The sequence below is a fragment of the Amblyomma americanum genome, chromosome 11 (genome assembly GCF_052857255.1).
Source record: "Amblyomma americanum isolate KBUSLIRL-KWMA chromosome 11, ASM5285725v1, whole genome shotgun sequence".
NCBI lineage: Eukaryota > Metazoa > Arthropoda > Arachnida > Ixodida > Ixodidae > Amblyomma > Amblyomma americanum.
In genome coordinates this window covers 71,212,981-71,233,886 of record NC_135507.1, presented here as the reverse complement: position 1 = coordinate 71,233,886, position 20,906 = coordinate 71,212,981, and the positions used below count along the sequence as shown (strand labels likewise).

Sequence of the window (20,906 nt, the reverse complement as noted above, 5' to 3'; positions counted from 1 at the left end):
CATGTGCACACAAGTACCACATAGTACACAACAAACAGAACAGAAAATTGGACAGAAAACTATGCTATTTCTATACTGTTTCAGGCTAGGCAGATAAGAGTCAAATACAACAATGCAACAATAGAAACAGTGTCAGCAGGGTGCTCTCTTTCTTTACATATATTACAGAAAGGAATACATGAAGCAGAAGGGAGGAAAATGATTCACTTTTTCCACTAGCTGTTACCAATTTTTCAAGTCACTTCCATGCAGTGCTCCAATTACTTTGCATTTGCATCGCTTAAATTTTATCAACTTCGTGATGCAGAAACAACTACCGAGAAATGAAAGCTTTCACACAATTTGGCAAGATAGGTCCACAAATATTTTTCTGTCTCAAAGCCCCCATTTACTGCCTTCCTATATATGTTTTACTCTCTCTGTTCGAATGGTTCATGGTTGCAAAGTGATCTAATTCAGTTGTGCATTTCTTCTTCTGGTCTTTTTTGTTAAATCCTTTTTTATGTGTGTTCTCCTTCCATGTGTTATCACTTTTGTGAAAAGATTTTGCTTGCTTCAGGTAGCAAGCTATGTTTTGTAATAAGTGTTATGCTGTATCAAACCTTTTTAAAGCTCATATTTTGATTGTCCAATAAAATACAAATTTTGGACTTCATTAATCCGTTTAATCAGCTGAATGCAAGAAAGTGCAACTCGGCGAGGTGGTCGCGAGGGTCGACTCGGCATCTCGGTAAACGGTAAGTTGCGAGGTACACTCAATCTTACAGAGGCATGGCCTTACACTTCACCACCCTTAAGCGCAAATGTTTTAAACCTAACACTGCGCCTCCTAAACCCGGCTATGTGTCCTTACGCTCGCACAACAGCACTCGATCGAGACAACAGCGCGGGTCGGTCGATCCACTGGGTCCATATCGGAGAAAACTTGCACGCAGTTGACATATCGCTCGCACAGCGTACAGTAAACATATGGTACGCTTCAGACTGCTTCGCGTATCGCTTTGCTGACGGATACCATCGCATGCGGCGCGGCTTCCTTGGCACTGCACGCTTCGGTGAGCACACCGCGGCCCACGCATATCGGTCGCCACCAGTTGTGAACGTCATGCATAGGGGAATGTAGACGCAACGGGTATGCTTACAAGGACACTGTCTGGACGAGTTTGTATTTATTCGTGGTTAAAACAGCGCGGGAAATATACACAAAAATGAAGGAACACGCAGAACACGTATTCACACACAAAACAATTAAGCGCCGACTCGCACTTTTTCTTCCCGCGCTGCTGTAGCCATAAACCAGCGTGTCACCGTCGTCTATCGCTTTATGAGCCGTCGGCACTGTCAATTTCTCCTTGGAACAAGGCTAGCAGCGTTGAGGGACGCAACCGCACAAAGCCGAAAGAGAATAGCGCCAAGCCAAGCCTTTTCAGAGAAAGCTGTCGCGGGCTTCCAAAACAACCGCTTTCGTCAAGACGGCATCCTGAATGAACTAAGCGCACAGCAATAAAGACCAGCACCGACTACAGGCCTCTGGAACTTTGTGCCTCCCGCGGACCACAACGATTGAATAAAAATGCGAATTTCCAACTCTACTCGACCGGTCTGCCGACATGGGTGATGCGTGAAGCAGACGACGCCGCTGCGCCCAACGCTGCTATTGGCTGCACCATCGGCCAACAAATCCCAGTAGGCCTTGCAAAACCACGTGACTTCCTGCACGTTTTTTGTCATGCGGCTTGGATAGCGAGGGCCTTCTGATTCCTGCCTCGTGTCAACGGGGCGGTACTACGCTATCTTCATTGATACGTATATGGTTTCCTTCCTCCGTGGCTTAACGGCCCACAAACGCGGGAAAATCAGACTCATTACATGGATGGATCCATGTAGACCTCACTGTAGCAGCGTGAGGCGCACCCTCGTGGTCGTGCACGGGCGCGCGGACAGCCTTTCGTGACCTCCCCCCCACCCTTTGGCTGCTGCTTTACAGATGCTAGCGCCACTTTCTCGTTCAGTTACGGCCCTTTCGGCAGGCGGCCTTTTGTCACCACGGCAACAGACGCAACAGGCAGCGTAGGTCAGCGCCAAAAACCAATTTTAAATTTTTCGCCGATTTAGGCGCGTAGAATAACGATGATGCGTAGGTAAGGTCTCGAAATGGATTTTTTCTGGCGCTAACAAGGAACGAGGAGAGTCATGAAGCGCAGAAAACCATGAGATGGACAGACACGACATGGACCTTCTCATGATCATTGAGTGCTCGTGTCCTGCCGACCAACTGCTTATAGTTACTCAATAAACCCGGCTTTTAGTAAACATAAATTCTGACAATCCCAATTTTCTTGCCAAGCAGATATATTTTTTCTGCATCAGCTTTTTGTAGGTGCCTAAAATAAAATCGCTGATGATAAGTGCGCGCCAATAACACAGCGGACAAGAGGTGAAACACGAAGCACGCCAAACAAAATGGCGAACCGCACCGTCAAGGATGCTCACTCCGTGCGCGGTACAAACCCACAGTATTTGGTTGAGAAGATCATCAGGTCGCGTATCTACGATTCCCGGTACTGGAAAGAAGAATGCTTCGCCCTCACAGGTGCGTTTCTGTTGTCTTTTTGGCTGCCGCGTTTTTCCCGACTCTGCGTATCTCGTATGTATTTTCAGCCGAACTGCTGGTGGACAAGGCGATGGAACTGCGCTTCATCGGCGGCGTGTACGGCGGGAACGTGAAACCGGCGCCGTTCCTCTGCCTGCTGCTCAAGATGCTGCAGATCCAACCAGAGAAGGACATCGTTGTGGAGTTTATTCGTCAGGATGAGTTCAAGTAAGACGCGCGCGCGTCGCCGGTGCGATTCGTGCTGTGTGGTACGGACTTCATTCTTGTGTGGCGAGGCGATCACGCAGCTACAGCCTTTTTTCGAAAATATACGTGAACATACAAGTCACTGGGACCATGGGCCATCTAGTCTGACTCGTTTTGCATCGCCCAGAGTTCAAAACCTCAGCTAAAAAAAAAGTGAAGGGAACTGGCGGTTTCTCCTCGTCGGGAGTTTAGAATTTTCAGGGACCCATTACGAACCCTCTGCGTGGCGCAGGAGGAAACTCGGCGTTCGGTAAACTCAGCTTTTACGGACGCTGTAGCCGCAACGCGGCCGCCTCCGACTGCTCAAGAAATGGTACCGGCTAACGGCGCCCATCGTCTGTTCTATCAGCTCGGTCGAGAAAAGCAGAAAGCATACAAGCCACCACATTTTCTGTTTACTGCACAGCTCGGCACTGTGAGGTTAAAGGTCATCATGATCAGCCTGACTACGCCCGCTGCAAGGCAAAGGCCTTTCCCATGTCTCTACAATTAACCCTGTCCTTTGCCAATTGTGGCCACCGTATCCCCGCAAACTTTTTAATCTCATCCGCCCACCTAACTTTGTGGCGCCCCCTTGCAACGCTTACCTTCTCTTGGAATCCACTCCGTTACCCTTAAGGACCAGCACTTATCTTGCCAAAGCTCAAGCTTGTTGAAGCTCAAGAAGGAATGGATAATCAAACTTCTTATTGAGAAACCTGTGACCAAAGCTGTGCCGGTTGGTGGTGCACATTTAAGTCCTAATGATTACTTTTGGAGCACAGCCTGTGAGCAGTAATTTTTATTGACATAATTCGTAAGCACGCCAGGAAAACATTTTGTAGCTCAGAACGTTTCACTATTTTCTGCGTTATGTGTTGCACGTAAATCTTGTAATCAATTGTTGCCAGACACACACTTAATTTGAAGTGTGTAAAGAACTGTACAGAGACGCGGAGCTGCATCCACAGCCATTAGCGAGCGACAGCTGCTAGCAGTTTTGGCCCTGAGGAAGTAATGGCTGTGGCTTCTCTTTCCAGTCATAGCTGTTTCGATTGTGAAGTAACTGCCGCTGAAAAGTGCTTGCATCTTTAATTGTTCGTCATTTATGTCAGCCGAACTCATTGTCCACCAGGTGGTGCTCCTAAAGAAATCACCGCAGCTGAAACATCTGCTGCAGACTGTCTTTGATACTTTGTTGTCCTCTCCAGACCACAGTTTTTTGTTGTGTGCTTACCTAGGAGGCCAGGTGTTGGACACATTGCACATTTCCCTGCTGCCATTCTTGTCATGACTAGAGTCCCTGGATAAGTTGTAAATGTACCGCGATCTTCCTCTCCTCGCCACCAGATTTGAAAGCTTCTTGACTGCCCATGCCTGATGTTCCAAGCACTGCAATCACATCCGTGGTTCCTTGTGCATTCGGCATATCAATGTTGTTATTATATGCAATAACTTAACAAGTTCCACATAGTTGACACAGCTAACTTGTAGACATCATGAACAAGCACTTAGAGAAAACTGTAAAACAGTAATCTTCATAAATTATTAAAGCAGGACCTTGCGCATGCGTGCAGGTCCTAGAGAAACGACCAGGGGCTTGGGAGCCCTGTGGCTTATGTAAATTCTTGGCAGATGTTGGCGTTTGCTGGCTTGGCAACTTTGGGCCGCGGTGGCCATATATCTTCCAAGCCTGACGGCACGTGGAAAAGGAGCGTGGTACTCTGAAAACTTGCCCAGTGGCTCTAGACTTGGTGTGTGTCATACCTGCTATTCCACACTGTTTACAGCCAAGTGTTTTTCCCACCAGACCAGCCACACACCTGCTTTGTGCAGTTTCGATCGCACATGTGATGTTGGCACACAGAGGGCATTACTGTGGCATATGGTGCTACCTTGCATACTTGCATGCTACAGCACGCAACAAAGCCGCCACGGTGGCTCAGTGGTTATGGTGCTCGACTGCTGAACCAGAAGATGCTGATTCGATCCCGGCCTTAGCAGTTTGCATTTCGATAGAGGCAAAATTCCAAGGCCCGTGTGCTGTGCGATTTCAGTGCACGCTAAAGAACCCCAGATGGTCGAAATTACCCGGAGCCCGCCACAACAGCGTCCCTCATAGCCTGAGTCACGTTGGGGCATTAAACGCCACAAAACCAAACAGCATACAACACAGTCTGCATTGAGCGTTTCTTTGCCTTTAGCAAGGCAGTGCACTGTAGTCTCACTTGCACCTATGTAGGGCATGGTACATCCCAGTGCTAGAGGATGAGTGAATTCCACAGACGTTTTACACCAACATTAGGCAGCGCGGTGCTACACAACGCAAGGCTAGCACGGCTGCCTGATGATCTCTCGGACAGCCGTATATGGTTTTCAGTGGCAACCATTATAACTGACTGTTGCAGTGTGCTACACAAAGATAGTAAAATGCTTCACTCAGTTAAACCTCTCGCCTATTCACGCTGGAATTTGATGCAGAGGTGGCATGCAATGGACTTTTTGTTTAAGTATTACATTTGGATAATGTGCTTGCCTGATTTGATCAGAATTAGAAATCCGCGTTGTCCGCTGCATCGGCGATCCGAAACAAGCAGTTGTCCCTGTAAGGGATACTGGTGGCATCCTGTGGTGCCTATCCGAGGTATGACTGTTTTAGCATTAAGGCTGTGATGGGGAGGTAGATGAGCCGCTCATGCCTCTTCTCCACCCATTCGTCGCCGCTTCGATGCTGAAACAGTCATACCTCGGATAGGCACCACAGGATGCCACCAGTATCCCTTACAGGGAAAACTGCTTGTTTTGGATCACTGGCGCAGCAGACAACAGGTATTTCTAATTAATTCTGGTTAAATCAATCAAGTACATCATCCAAACGTGGTATTGAAACAAAAAGTGTGATGTATGCCATCTCTGCGTCAAATTTCAGTGCAAATAGGCCAGCGGTGTAACTGAGGGAAGCACTTTGTGGTGCGCGTTTAGCGTCGCTACAGTTAGTATAGCGCATGAAAGTGTGAATAATTTTGACGTGAGGCACAAACCCCCATTGGAAAAGCACACCGTAAAGCAGGCCCGAAAAGAGATACACACAGCTACCACTCTAAATTATCTTTCACGTCATGCAGGGTTTTCCCAATAATTTTCGTGCCAACTTGAGTAGTGCTTCCCTCTGGTAAAGTGTGTCACGTGGCTGTTGCCGCAGGTATGTGCGTGCCCTGGGCGCCAACTACATGCGGCTGGTCGGCAGCTCCCTGGACTGCTACAAGTACCTTGAGCCCCTGTACAATGACTACCGCAAGCTGCGTCGCCAGAACCGCGATGGTGGTGAGTGATGCTTAACATTGAGCACTGGTATACCGTTTGAACGCAGCAGTGATGTGAGAAGACCGATGACCTAACACCCTGGTCGCTCCTCCAAAGTTGTCCGTGAGTGCACGGAGAACTTTGCATAGGAGCAAAGTGAAGCACATGCATCTGGTTCAGAGTTGCTTTCCATTTCTTGGCTTCGCTGCATTCGGATGTGGTGACATTCAACTTGTTTTGTATTTCAGTGCGAAAGCGCTTCCAACCACACTCCTCGGGTTTCAGCAGTGTGTCTGTGTATGTGTGTGAAGCCTCTGAGTAGCAAGTGTAACTGGCTCACTGGATCAGTGGACACCTCAGTTGCGCTATGAGTAGGCAGTAGTGTCCATCTACAAATTGAGGAAGCTATACACCTTTCCTTTTTTGAAAACCAGCAAAAGGGGTAGACTTCCCTTATTTGGAGGGAAGGAGAGGCACATAGCTGCCTCCCTGGATCAGTGGACACCACAATCGCGGTACCCGGTGACATCCACCTGCGAAACCGTGCTGTCGCATGATATTTCGGGCTTAGCAATGCTAAACCGCCAGCCATTTTTTCCAAAGGCAACTTGTACCCTCAAAAGCCTGTGTGGTACAGTCAAAACCTCAATATGTCAAACAAAGATATCACGAATTGTTAGCTACATTGAACTCTTCCTGAATATTTTTAACCAACACATACAATTTTTACTTTATATGTACGAACATGGTTTGCCATAAAATGAATATATTGAACTCCCCAGCACTAAGCACTGCCCGCTTGGATAGCAGGCTCCACCTGCCAGCGACAGGAACCGACAGAGACCACGATAACAAAGTGGAGACGGAGCGCACATTCGCAAGATATGCAGATATGTGCTCTGCCTTTGTGCAGAGCACATATCCGCACATGTTACATGGATGTGGTCACTTGTTACTAGTGCGCATTCACAACTGTTGTTTTATAAATGTGTCAGCTGTGTCTTGGCAGTCTTCTTTTGTTTACCTATCAGTGCCGCGCCGCGTCACCGTTGTAGAGTAGTCATTGAGTAGAACAAGCTCATACAGAGTTCTGCTGATATGCATGAATAGCTGTCTCACAAAAACAAGAGTGCATGATTATTTCTTGCATTCTGCCTTGAGAGGGGTGTGCTTGTGAAGTGGCCCCGTGGCTTTTATCCACTGATATTCCTCTGCTGCCTGGCCAGGCACTGCGGCTCAACGAGTTGCACAGATTTTCGCAGTGCATGTAGTAGTGGGGTTCTGCTCTGCGGTATACAGTGTGTTCCATATCGCCTGGGTTGTAAAAAAATCTCCTGCGCCAACTACTTGCCTGTTTGGGGTCAAGCACAGACCATAGGGTAGCTTATGATAGTCTGCATTTATTAATAAATAGTATAATCATCGGAACTTGTCTGGAATTGGCAAAGAACTGCAGTCGTCTGGATGGAGAATTTTCCTCTTGGCGATCGGAGCAGCAGATTTGACAGGCTGCGCCATCTGAGGTACTGCAACACCTACCCCAGCTCCGAGCAGGGATATTGGTTGCCTCTCAGTTCGCCAGATGGTGTAGCCTCTCAAATCGGCTATCTTGGTCACCTCGATGAAAATTCTGCGTGCAGACGACTCCAGTTATTCATTGATTCCGGACAGTCCAGGCAAGTTCCGATGTTGAATTATTTTTCATAAATCGCAGACTATCATAAGCTACCCTGTGGTCTGTGCTTAAGCAGAAATAGACCAGTGGTTTGCACGGGAGAATTTTTTTACAACCTGGACAGATAAATACAGAACACCCTGTATATAGTGGGCTTGTGCAGCCACTCGGAACAGGCTCGGGGGGGAGGGGTTCTGAACTTCTTCCCTGTGTGAGAATTTATCCGCGAAAACTACAGTGAGGTCTTCAAAAAAGAAAAGTCCAAGAAATGAATTCTGCAAATGAGAAACCACATCCCGCATCTTTAACTCTCCACTCCGAGAGGGATTTATAAATCTACCGCTGCAACTGTACATGGGACCCTGAATGAAAACAGATCCCTACTTGCTATCGCAGCAACTCTGACTTCTCACCTACTACAAATATCTAAATTGATGCAGGTTTTCCTAATTGACATGCACCAAATACCGACCATTCGTTGTCGTGGTACAGTGTGGTTTAAAACTGCCGTAATGTTAAAGCTGCTGCCGTCTTTTCTGTGGTGCAGGGTACACAGTGGTGCACATGGACGAGTTCATAGATGAGCTCCTGCGTGAGGAGCGGGTGGCAGACATCATCTTGCCTCGGATACAGGTGAGCACGTGTTACGTAATTATGAACGTGTTATGGGGTGGGGGCGGGGGGGAGCAGCAGAAAAGCACATACAGTAAAACCTCGTTAATTCAAGATCGCTTAATTCGAACTGACGGCCAGGTCCTAGCAAAGCCCTGTGTCCTTCAATGGGCTAAAACTCGCGATAATTTGAATATGCTGATATCTACGTCTGTTAATTCGAACTAGTCGCCGATGGCTGGCATTGCTCCTCGCTTATAGAAGTCACCTCGTAGCGGGTACAATGCGCTGAAAATTTTTTTTAAATGCAGAACGATGAGAAAGAAAAATAAGCCAGCACTCATGACAGCACACACGAGGCGAGACGTGAATTTCGTTGCCCGAACCAACCCTCCAGTGCATACCGTAGCAGGTTCTCCCTGCCGTAGCGCCGAAGCTTTGGCTTGTCTATTTTTGGCTAACGCGCGGTCGTGCGGTAGCTACCCTGGCACGGGCGCCTCCTATGCTTCGGCCACGGTGGCAGTGGCGCAAGCCGTTACAGGTTTTCGTTGCGCCTAGGCGGCCGTGATGCCTCCACGGCTGTGGAGACGCATGTGACCATGGCGGAAGGAAAGTACTCAGGAGAGGCAGTTACGTCACATTTTTTTGAAGCCGCGCCTTTTTACTGATAGAAATAAAAGTTGTTTCAATCAAGCGGGCTCCCCCCCCCTTCTGCTTCCCTCTACTTAGGTGCCGTCCCAGCGTGCCTGCCCATGCAGCAGACGAAGCCACTGCGCCCAGCGTTCTATTGGCTATGCCGTCGGCTAAACACTCCCAGTAGCCCTTGTGAGAACGTGTGACTTCCGGCACACTTTTTTGCTTGCAGCTCAGGTAGCGAGGGCCTCTTCCTAGTTTTCCCTCCTCCTGCACGCGACGCACGGCACTTATTGCGCCTCGAGTAGTCTTTTTGTTGCCGCGGTGTCTAGTGAAGTTTGTGTTGCATGATATTCCTCGTTTGTTTGGTGTCTAGTCGGTGACGTCTCATGGACTGTGCCAGTCATGGCAAACCGAGGAAAATACTCTGCAGAGGATTTAAGGACAAAGGTGGAGATGTTACAGGAGGTCAAACGTGGTCTCCTAACAAAGACAGCGATTGCTGAGAAGTTCGCAGTCAAGAAAGCACCCTGTCCACCTACCTCAAGGACAAGGACTCGATCTTCGATGCCTATCAAAAGGAAATGGAGCCCTCGCGGAAACAACTACGATTAGCGGCTCATCCCGAGATGGAGAATGCTGTAATGGCATGGATTAAGGACGTTCGCAGCAGGAACATTCCACTAAGTAGACCAATAGTTGCTGCAAAGGCAGCAGACTTCTCCAGCCAGATGGGCATAAGCGACTTCAGTGCGTCGGAAGGCTGGTTGTCGAGTTTCAAGGCCCGTCACGGACTTACGGTTAAAAGCGTTTGTAGAGAGGCAGCCACAGTCGATGAAGATACGTGTGAAAATTGGATCTCAGGCCAACTAAAGAAGTACCTTGCCAATTACTCGCTCAACGATGTCTTCAATGCTGATGAAACCGCACTTTATTTTAAGTTGCTCCCAAACAAGACTGTGAGTTACAAAGGTGACACGTGTTCAGGCAGTAAGAGAAGTAAGGAGAGAGTAACCGTGCTGGTGTGCGCAAACGCGACTGGTGCGGAACGGTGCCACTTGCTAGTTATAGGCAAAGAAGCGAAGCCTCACTGCTTGAAAAGCCTAAAAACTCTCCCTGTCGATTATACTTTCAACAAAAAGTCATGGATGACGCGAGCAATTTTCACGGACTGGCGGCGCACACTCGGCAGGAAGTTCGCGGCACAGAACAGGAATGTTCTGTTGTTTGTCGACAACTGTTCAGCACATTGTGACATAAGCGGACTGAAAGCGATCCGTCTGGCATTTCTGCCGAAAAACACCACAGCTGTGCTGCAGCCTATGGACCTTGGGGTTATTAAAAACCTCAAAACACTGTACAGGCGTCACCTCCTAGAGCGGATTTTTGTGTGTATGGACAGCAGCAAATCGTATGACGTCAATCTGCTCGGAGCCTGCCCTATGCTGGCAACATCGTGGAATGCTGTCAAGGCGGACACAATCTTGAACTGTTATCGGAAGTGCGGCTTCAGTGAAGGCCCAGAAACCTGCAGCACGGCAAAGTTGGATGTTCAGTGTGACGACTCCGTCGCGTTGGACCCTGCCTACGCTGCTTTATCGGAGGGTATTGACTTCGAGAGCTTTGTGGACGTTGACAGCGGCGTGGAGACATCGGGGCCGTTAAGCGATGCCGAGATTATCCAGGCGGCATGCAGTGACCAGATGCCGCACGACTCTGGCGCTGCAAGCACAGCTGACAGCGACGAGTCCGACGGAGGCGACAATCCATTGCCACCCCCTAGTGCATGTGAAGCAGCGTCAGCACTCGATCTGGCTGTGCGCTGCTTCTTCGCCGATGATATTCGGACGCTGCGTTGGAGCTGTTGGGCAAGTTGCAGACAATGCTTGTCGAGTCGAGGCAAAGAAAACGCAAACAAATGCGCATCACCGATTATTTTTCACTTTGATATGCTTTGCCATTCTGTTGTTAATAAACATGTTTTTGAAGCATAGTGTCATATTTAATCATAAAGCTTGCTGCTCACGCGAATGAATTTTGATATTAGTTCCAGGCGCATAAACTGATTAACTTTATTTCCTTCGCCGTTCGGGCTCTATGATTTTAATTCCCGCAATCGCCCGTCGCAAATGTGTAGTAGCGCGTAGTAAGCGATCATTTCGCCAGGAATCCGCGCCTTCTCTGTCAGCAGCCTTTTTCTCGCCCGAGACTGCCTGCAAAGTTATTCCGTTTCTTTGACGGAAACGAAAAAGCCAACCAGCACTTGTGTCAAACCCAGTTATTTCAAGTGCCTTAGCAGATTCACGCACTTTTTCTTGCAGCATTGGGCCAAATACGGGAACGTTTGGCAGTCTGGCATCTTTAAACCATGTGAGAACTGCTTCATTCACGTGTTGAAAGTTTCTCAGTCGCAGCTGTTTCCTTGTAGGAGCAAGTTGCGACTCCCGGTGAAGTTTGAGGATCTTGTCTCGGTCTTTCAAAATGGTCACGACCGTCGATGCGGCAATGCCACGCTGTCTGCATAGGTCAATTTGCTTTTTCCCTGCGCCGATTTCTTGCAGTATATCCACTTTTTCCTGCAGCGAAAACTGCTTTCGCTTTTTTTTTGGTGCCATCGCTAGCTACATTCATCGTTGGATCACGTCCGGACTTTGCAGTAAGGTCATGCGCAACGAAAAAAACACTTGCACAACCAACGACCCAACAGCTACCGACACCCAACAGAAAGACAGAAGAGAGAAATATGTGGCTAGGCCTGCTAGGCTACTGAACATTAAACCACAGCCTTGTGGTGGCACTAGCATTTGGCACTAGACATGGTGATGACGATAGCTACTGCCCTTGGAGCCTACTCACAGAAACGGCGCTTTCTGATTCATACACCACGGTGGCTCAGTAGTTAGGGCGCTCGGCTACTGATCCGGAGTACCCGGGTTCGAACCCGACCGCGGCGGCTGCCGTTTCGATGGAGGCGAAACGCAAAGGCGCCCGTGTGCTGTGTGATGTCAGTGCATGTTAAAGATCCCAGGTGGTCGAAGTTATTCCAAATCCCGAGCCCTCCGCACCTCTTTCTTCCTTTCTTCTTTCACTCCCTCCTTTATCCCTTCCCTTACGGCGAGGTTCAGGTGTCCAATGATATATGAGACAGATACTGCACCCTTTTCTTTCCCCAAAAGCCAATTTTTCAATTTTTTGACAAGATGGTTGTGATGCTGCTAATTTTATCCGGATCCGTAATACTGATGTCCCTTGATTATACAGGGGAGAATAAATAACGTGCATTATTCTCAAATAGCCGCTATATATGTTTGCAATGAATTGTAAACAGCTTTTTTTTTCACTGTTTTGTCGAGCCTAAACAATACGTTTGCATTGTGTGTGTTTCACCTATGCCTTTGCATAGCCTTGTAGAGTGGACCGTGGGCTCTTGTCAAGCTGTCTTTTAGCTTTTACCCATAGCCCCCTCCATTTTTTTTTTTATGGAAAAATAAAGATTATTATATTGAAATTCGTAGTTCTGAAATATTTTTACTTTTGGCAATTTCGTGGGAATTCTTAAAAAATTTGTTAATGTGGTGTTCGTAGTAACGAGATTTGACTGTAGTGCTTTAGGTTCACAATTAGGAGGTACCAAATGTTTGCGGTGCGAAATTTGCAGAAACGGCAAGTGCTTGAGGAGAACGGTGAGCTGGATCCGCGGGTGAGCGCACTCGAGGACGACCTCGACGATGTGGACTCTGCTGAGGAGGACATTGAAGACATCCCTAAGGTGAGCAGTTGTCCTTGTCAGGGTATGCGTACTTGCCTTGCTTTTCCTTTTTCCTTAATCATGCCCAGTTAGTGTACCTGACGTGAAATACAGTCGCTGACCTATTTTTTGGGCTCGGAGGGTCCCGGAAAATGGTCCGAATAGTCGAGCTGTCCAAGAAATCCGTGAACTTCATTCATCAGTGCGCCTTTAGAGTCGCCGACTGTTTTTTCGGACATGCTTGATTATTCGGACTGCTTCGAAGCACCGCCACTCTCCCCATAGACCGTAATGTATGACAACTCCCGAAATTTCGGACACCTTGCAACCTCTCATTTGATTGTCTGGACACTCTTTGAGCCAATTCAGTCGTCAGCATTTGCCCCTACTGACTTTGGCCGATGCATGGTTCGACTCGCTGAACATGATTTTTGTTTTGAAGTGTGCCTCCTTGCTGCCTCGCGAGGTGGCGCTACCGCAAACGCCTGCTCATCATCGTCGTTTCTGCGTGTTCTGGTAGTGGCTACAGCAGTTCCAGTCTCAGCTTAGTCGGCTAAACACCTAAGCCAAGCCATGTCTACGCAGTCCAGCAGTCGATTCATTTCTTCGTGTACGATGCTGCGAGTAGGCCACGTTTTTAGTTTGTGCGACTGGTTTCCGTGAGTGTTTGCCTTGTGTGCTGTGTGGAGGTTGCGGTGATCCAGCTCGGCACATGAAAACACTGCGTCAGGTGCATAATGGCACTGACAGTGCCCACGTAGTCTGCGCTAGAGATGCTGTCAAGTGTGTTAAATGTACCACAATGACAATGGCAAAAAAACGCCATTGTTCAGCAAGTGCAAAGCGGCCGGTCTCAGAATGCAGTTGCCCGGGAATTTAATGTTTCGAGACAGACATTCTCAGATTACATGCGAAACAAGACAAAGATTCTTGACGAAGCATCCAAGTGTTCTTCCAGCTTGGAAAGAAAAAATTTTAGAGACGGCAGCCACCCGAAGCTCAAAGAAACCCGCCACTTGTGGTTCTGTGCTACGGTCGCGAAGCTGATTCCTGTATCTGGAGAGCTTCTGAAACAAAGGGCGGAGACGCTCGCTCTCCGGATGAACATCAAAGGATTCATGTTCAGTGACGGGTGGCTCCGCAATTGCAGTAAGAGATATGACCTTGCTTTGAAGAGGATGTGTGGCGAGAGTGGCGCTGTTGACCGGACCCTTGTTGCAAATTATCGCTCCGACACACTGGAGTCGCTGTTGTGCCAGTTTTCGCCAGATGATGTGTTCAACTCCAACGAAACAGCTCTCTCTTTCTTATAAGATGCTGCCGGAAGAGACGCTTCCTGTGTCTGGTGATCCCTGCCACAGCGGGAAGCATAGTAAAGAGCGTGTCACGATAATGGTAGGCAGCAGCATGTAGGAGACATAGAAGCTTCCGCTTCTTGTCATTGGAAAATCCAAAAGCCCGAGATGTTTCAAGGGAGTGAAGTCGCTGCCCGTGTTGTACAAGGCCAACATAAAGGCATGGATCGCGCAGCAGCTCTTCAGCGACTACATTCGCAAACTCGACAGGAAATTCAAGTCGCAAAACCAGAAGGTACTGCTCTTTGTAAATAACTGCGGTGCACATGGTCACATCAATGATCTCGATGATCCATGAGTCCATCCGCCTGAGTTTCTGCCACCTAACACCACAAGTGTCCTCCAGCCCATGGATCAGGGCATTATAAAAAAAATCTGAAGGTCCTCTACAGAACATGCCTCTTGAGCCTCATGCTCCCCTGCGTCGACGCCGGCAAGCAGTACACTGCTAGCCTTCTGTCGGCAATAAACATGCTTGCGGATGCCTGGAAGGCGGTGACCTCTGTCAGTATGCAAAGCTGCTTTCGGCACACTGGATTGGCTGCGACCAATGAAGCGGATCCCGTGTCAGCCCAGGATCTGCCGCCATCCGATGTTCTCCCTCCTGACGCCGAAAGTGTTCTTCGAGACCTGCGCATTAGTAGAATTGCGATTCGATGACGACGAGATCATTCATCAGGTTTCTGCTGCCCGTCGAACGATGACACGGAGTCTGAAGATGACTCACCATGTGCGCTGCTGCCGTCGCTCATGGACCTTGTACATGCAGTGACTGCGCTTTCAGCCGCCTATAGTGACCGCACGACCCTCTCCGAGATTCAGGCTGATCTGATTGCACCTAAACTGAGTAGCGTGCAACAGCACATTCACGATTTCTTTAAGAAGGGACACGGCTCTTTCGGGACAAAAATTCGCGAAAAAAATCGGTTTTTCAGTTTTGCCATATTCGGATCCATGAGGTCATTTTGCATCTGTCATCGAACATTTAGAAAGGAAGAATCGGTATTTGCTTCGTAATAAGCGTTTAAATATCCAAGGTGCACGTATGGCCCTTTAAATTGAGGTCAAATCGTGCCCCACCGTTCTCGGCTTCTATGCGCTCCCGCGACATTGTTTTGGTCTCATTTCAAAGCTCGCACCTTCAGCTTTTTTTTTAAATCAGTAAGTAACATGGCAGTTCTTCCGTTCGCGGACAAAACAGCCACAAAGAAAACGTGCGTGCCGCGTTCTCATTGGTGAGAAAAGCCATGTGATCAAAATAGCGTTCTGTGATTGGTCAGGCCTCGGGTTAGGCTTGCCTGTTCCCGAAGCGTGGCGCCGTTTTGAGAGAGTCTTAGCCGCGCGAAGTTTACGATGCCGGGAGGCTGGACGAAGCAGCACTCGCTCAGTCGGTTTGGCACCCCAAAACGGAGGAAAAACAAAAGCCACAACGGCCCTGGACCAGCACAACCTCCACCGGGCAAAAGTGAAATTGTAGTTGCCGCGTTGCCACCGCCACACACCCGCACCGTGAACGACTGCCCGTCGCCAGAGTCGTTGCCAGCTTCGCTCCCGGGCGGCGTGACCGACGACGCATCGCCGGGGCCGTCGTCAGCTACACTCTTGGTCAAGAACAACGAAAGGTCAGTTCGAGTCGACACCAATCGTGTACGCATCGACGCTCGAACTGTCACCGATAGTGATGCTGTCGCAGGTAGTGCCCGTGAACGAGCGACACTTCATCGTCTTGAATTGACGCCAGCGACAACGCGGAAGACAGAGCCTTTCGTTGCATCTGTTTCCGCGGCGTCGGCAGTGGATCCAGCGGCGTCGGCACATCCATCGGCAGCGGATCCTGCGGCGTCGTACGTGATTGCGGACCTCCATGCACTGAACTCACTTTTGAGAGCTGTGCAGTGTAAGATTTGTCGTGGCCCCGTGCATTTGCGCCGTGGTGATCGCAGTTATGGGCTTGCAACAAAGTTGACCATCGTGTGCGATACGTGCGATGAGTTCGAGGAAACTTGGAGCTCACGGAGAGTGGAAGGCCACAAGAAATAGAAATGCAACCTGTTCGAAATCAACATGTTAGCATGTCGCGCGATGCTTTCGACCGGCAACGGTCAGACTGCATTCAATGACATATTTGCGGGAATGGGACTTTCACATTGAGGAATGCATAGCAAAACATTTCAAGGCCACCTGAAGAATACACTGAAGCCTGCAGCCTCACGGGCGGCCGAAGCTGCCATGAGCCAGTGTGTGCAAAAAGTGGAGGCTCTGTATGATGACTTGTGCTTCGGGCGCAAGGGCAACATTGCTGTTTGCTATGACGGCTCTTGGATGACTACAGGTCATTCCTCCCACATAGGCATCGGGGCTGTCGTGCAGCTTTTTACGGGCTATGTGCTTGATTATGTTGTACTGTAAAACTTCTGTTTCGGCTGTAAAACTGGCCCAAAGCCTGACAGTGCGGGTTATGCTGAATGGAAAAAAAGCCATCAGTTCCAGAAAAACACTGAAAGTAAAGCCGTGCAGATGGAGTTTGAAGCCGGTTTAATTCTTTTTGAGAGGTCGCTTCAAAAGCACAACATGCGCTACACAACGATGCTGTGTGATGGAGACAACAGGACATTCAATGCTATACAGGATGCATAAGTGTATGGCTTTGTTGAAGTCGTGAAAGAGGACTGCGTTAACCACATTCAGAAAAGAATGGGGACTGCACTCCGCAACTTGCTACAAAAGCACAAAGCAGACGGCAAACAAAGCCTTGGCGGAAAAGGCAGGTTAACTGCACAACTCGTCACCAGACTCAGCGTATACTATGGCCGCGCCCTGAAGTCACACGGGGGTGATGTAGACGCTATGCAGCGGGCAGTATGGCGACTTACTACCATATCACCTCAACTGATGGCTGCCCAAACCACAGCCTCTGCCCGACTGGTGAGGGCTCTTGGTGCCGCCACAATGCTGCCAGGGCAAAGCATCAATACAACCTACCAAGGCATGTTGCAGAAGCTCTTTTGCCTGTGTACAAACTCCTGGCTGAGAAGAGCCTACTTGAGAGGTGCCAACGGTGCAAGACACAAAACTCGAATGAGAGCTTGCACTGTGTTATTTGGAGCCGGATTTCTAAGGAAAAACATTCATCACTGTTCGCAGTGCAAACAGCCATTGCTGAAGCAGTGCTCCGCTTCAACACAGGCAGTGAATGTACCACAACTGCAATCTTGAACGAGCTGGACATGAACGCCAGCAGCACCGCCTCCAGGAGAGCAAAAGAGAAAGACTTGCGCCGCAGCTCCAGCTCCACCAAGAAGAAAGAGTCAGCTATGGGCATCAGGAAGATGGCAAAAAGGCGACACAGAGATGTCATGCATCCAGATTATGCCCCAGGTGCATTTGTATGAATTTTAACTTATTACTTTTACGTAAACATGGTCGGAAACGTTTCTTCTCATTTTCTCAAAACTACAATTTTGACACATTTCCAATAGTGCAGGGATGATATGTTTGGTTCTAGGTGGGCTAGCTTCATAATTCTTCTTTTGTTGGAAAGATAAACTCAGGGAGTGAAATAAGACTAAAACAAGACCAAATGCCAATTAGTATAATTTTAAAACAATACAATTTGTATGAGCTGCCATATTGAATTTTCCCAGGTAAAGTTTAATATGCCATATCTTTTGTCCAAATGAATCTAAAACATTCATATTACCTTATTTCACACAGTGGACATTCTAGAGCATGCCTGTATGCTAAACTTCACTGTGGCCTTTACTGTTACATAATTAAATTACCTGCAAGTTTCAAACAAAGATTACATAATATTTTGAGAACAACTTATTTCACAGGAAAACTGAGTGCACATTTGAAATGCATAAACTAGGTAATGTTTTATGAATATCCATCAAGAAATAAGAAAAATAATTTTAAGAGGGGTGTCTCCCCTTAAGCCTATTGCCAAGCCCTAGTACATACATGAAGATAAAGGGTTTCTTTTTATTCTTCTGAATCTCTTTTTTTCGAACACCTATTTATTCGGACTTTTCCACAGTCCCTGTGAGGTCCAAATAAACGGCTGGCGACTGTACAGTGACATTGCTGCCACAAAATGAACAAACAGAGCTCACTGGGAAAAACCTTTTCTGTGTAGTGGGCTCAGTTTGCTTGGTGATAATGATAATGCATGTTGAAATTGCAACAGTTGAATATGTTTGAATGCCACCCCAGGTTCGGGTGTTCAGGCACTTTTTTCGTCGCAAATGCAAGTCGGCAGTAAAGCAAAGTTAAACTAGCTGGTACGTTATGTCTCTAGAAACAGCGCAATATGTAATGTTCTACAAAAATTTATGTCAGTTTGCCTGAAAATGTGTATAGATGGGCCCCCTTTTTGTAACAGTAGGCCAGCGTATATTCAAATAAGTGCAGTAGTTTGGTGTTGTTTACTGTACACATGCATCAAGCTTGCTTGCTGCCTTCTGTAATTGGTGGCCACGTTCTCGTTCTCGTCATGCAGGCACCTACTGACCCAAAGAAGGATGCACAGCGGCACCGCTCATCGCAGTCGCAGCACACATCCAGCAGCAGCAAGAGCACAAGCCGCTCGGCACACACCCGGGGGGACCACCGCGACAAGGCGCCGCCCAAGGAACACCGCGACTTCCGGGAACCACGTGACTTCCGAGACTCGAGGGACTTCCGGGAGTTGCGAGATATCAGGGACTCCAGGGATTTCAGGGGAGAGGGACGGGACTTTCGGGAGCCCAGGGACAAGGATTACCGGGATCACCGAGAAAAGGAGCATAGGGACCACAGGGACAAAGACTATCGGGACAAGGATTTCCGAGACAAGGACTACAGGGAAAAGGACAAGGACTACCGAGAGAAAGACAAGGACTATCGAGAGAAGGATAAAGACTATCGAGACAAGGACTACCGCGAAAAAGACAGCCGGGACCACCACAGCCGGCGGCATCGCGACCAAGGCGACAAACGAAAGTCAAATAAGTGAACTGAAATGTGATGGGAGTAAAGCTGTGGAGTGCACCTGTGCAACTCAGTGTTATTTCGCTCTGCATGTATGCTATTGAAGTGTTGGCATCAAAGCGACCTAGGTCGATAACTGTTAATCGTGTTTATAATTGTTATACATGCTGCTGTAAGCATAGAGGAAGAAAAATTTGAAACTGATGAAATTAGCCAATTTTTCCTCCTTTTATAAACCACTTCTTTTTCTCAAAGGCCTATTAATTTTTCTTCCCTTTGTTGTAAAGACTTTGCCATTTTCCTTTTAGTTTTGCAGTTATTACTGTCTTCAAAGCTGGGCATGCATCGCCACCTTGAACAATGTGTGTTAAGTTTCCAGTGTTCATAATCTGCTGGCATGCTTACAGTAATTCATTCAGGCAGGTTCCTATTTGCCCAATGTAATTTTTGGCAGAAAATTGCTGCACAAGCCTTTGCATGCTCTTTAGTGTCCTCAAATTTTCTGTTCATATGTCATGCCACAGCTGTCTGCTTTTTTTTCTCAGCTCCCATTCACCACCTTGCGAACTCTTTACACGAGCAGTGTCAACAAACCCACTGCTTATCTTATTTGGCATCTGTCTTCTTAAGCACATGCAGCAAATTGCAAACATGCTGCACAACTATTCTTGCTGCTACTTATACTGTATTGCTGGTGTGCCATGTACCCTGAGCTCCTGCTATGGTTCTCCATGATTCTAGCAACTGTTTGTTTAACCACTGGCTTTGTTTCATAACATTCTCAACCATGCCGTAAGCCACATTCCAGGAACAAAACTTGCCAACAGGCTGGTTCAGCAACAGTTTTTGTAAGTTTTGACCACCTTGAGTCGTAACACATTACTCCTTTCTTGCCCCTCTTTTGGCTTATATAGCTTGGTATATGAGCTGTTCACTGATCAAGATGTCGAGAAAACACAAGCTTGAGTAAAGCAGAAACTCAAGTCTAAAAGCAAGTGCAGGAAATGCAAACTACCATTCAATCAGTGTGCTGGCACCACTGCCTTGTCACTGACCCTCAGATGTATGCATATTGTGTAGCAAATTGTCATTTTTATATCTGAGTGGATGTTAATTTTTCATAGAACCAGAAAACTTGAGCTTCCAGATAACTCAGGCTTGCTATTTCAGTACACTATTATTGTAATCAAATTGTAAAGCACAGTTACTGGATGTACTAAGCCAGGAGTTAAAAAGCAGTGATGAATTACAGCCCAAGTTACTCAAGAATGTAAAAAAAGTGAGTTGGATATCACATATGAGCCATGAAGGAGTCATGCCCCCATGAAGTGGTTGACAGCATGGCAAAGGAGGTAATGAAACCTCGTAGTTATGGGAAAAATTAACAGGCAGTATCACAGATCAGCTGTAGAGGGAGGTCAGGAGCAGGTGACATGCCGATAGGACAGAAGAGGAGGCAAGAACAGGTCTTCTACAGTATTTTCACAATCTAGTGCACAGGCTAGAGAAGATGGTTGCCTAATATGTCGCGCAGGTGGACTTCTTGGCACTGCTGAAGGTGGAAAGGTTAAAGCTTAAAGGGACACTGAGAGCAACGCTATCAAATCCTTTGTTAGTAAAATCTGATCGCTCGGCATTTTGTGGCTTTGTTGCTGCTTGTCCAGCAGCGAAAGGTGCATTTATTGCCAAGAGATCTGGATTCGAAGTTCAAAAACTTATTCCCACCGCTAAAATCCAAACTGGGGACTCTCTGGTTACGAAATAGGAGAA

At 47.8% G+C, this 20,906-nt stretch overlaps 1 protein-coding gene and 1 pseudogene across 1 annotated transcript; both read left to right on the top strand.

Moving 5' to 3' along the window:
• The first annotated feature begins 2,412 nt into the window (after positions 1-2,412).
• On the top strand, positions 2,413-19,209 carry Prp38 (pre-mRNA processing factor 38). Its single transcript, XM_077644592.1, has 6 exons — positions 2,413-2,593; positions 2,662-2,821; positions 6,042-6,163; positions 8,365-8,450; positions 12,721-12,831; positions 18,667-19,209. Exons 1-6 carry the CDS (start codon positions 2,464-2,466, stop codon positions 19,159-19,161), a joined length of 1,104 nt encoding a protein of 367 aa, XP_077500718.1. The 5' UTR covers positions 2,413-2,463; the 3' UTR covers positions 19,162-19,209.
• On the top strand, positions 15,519-17,654 carry LOC144110813 (uncharacterized; annotated as a pseudogene).
• Positions 19,210-20,906: the final 1,697 nt, after the last annotated feature.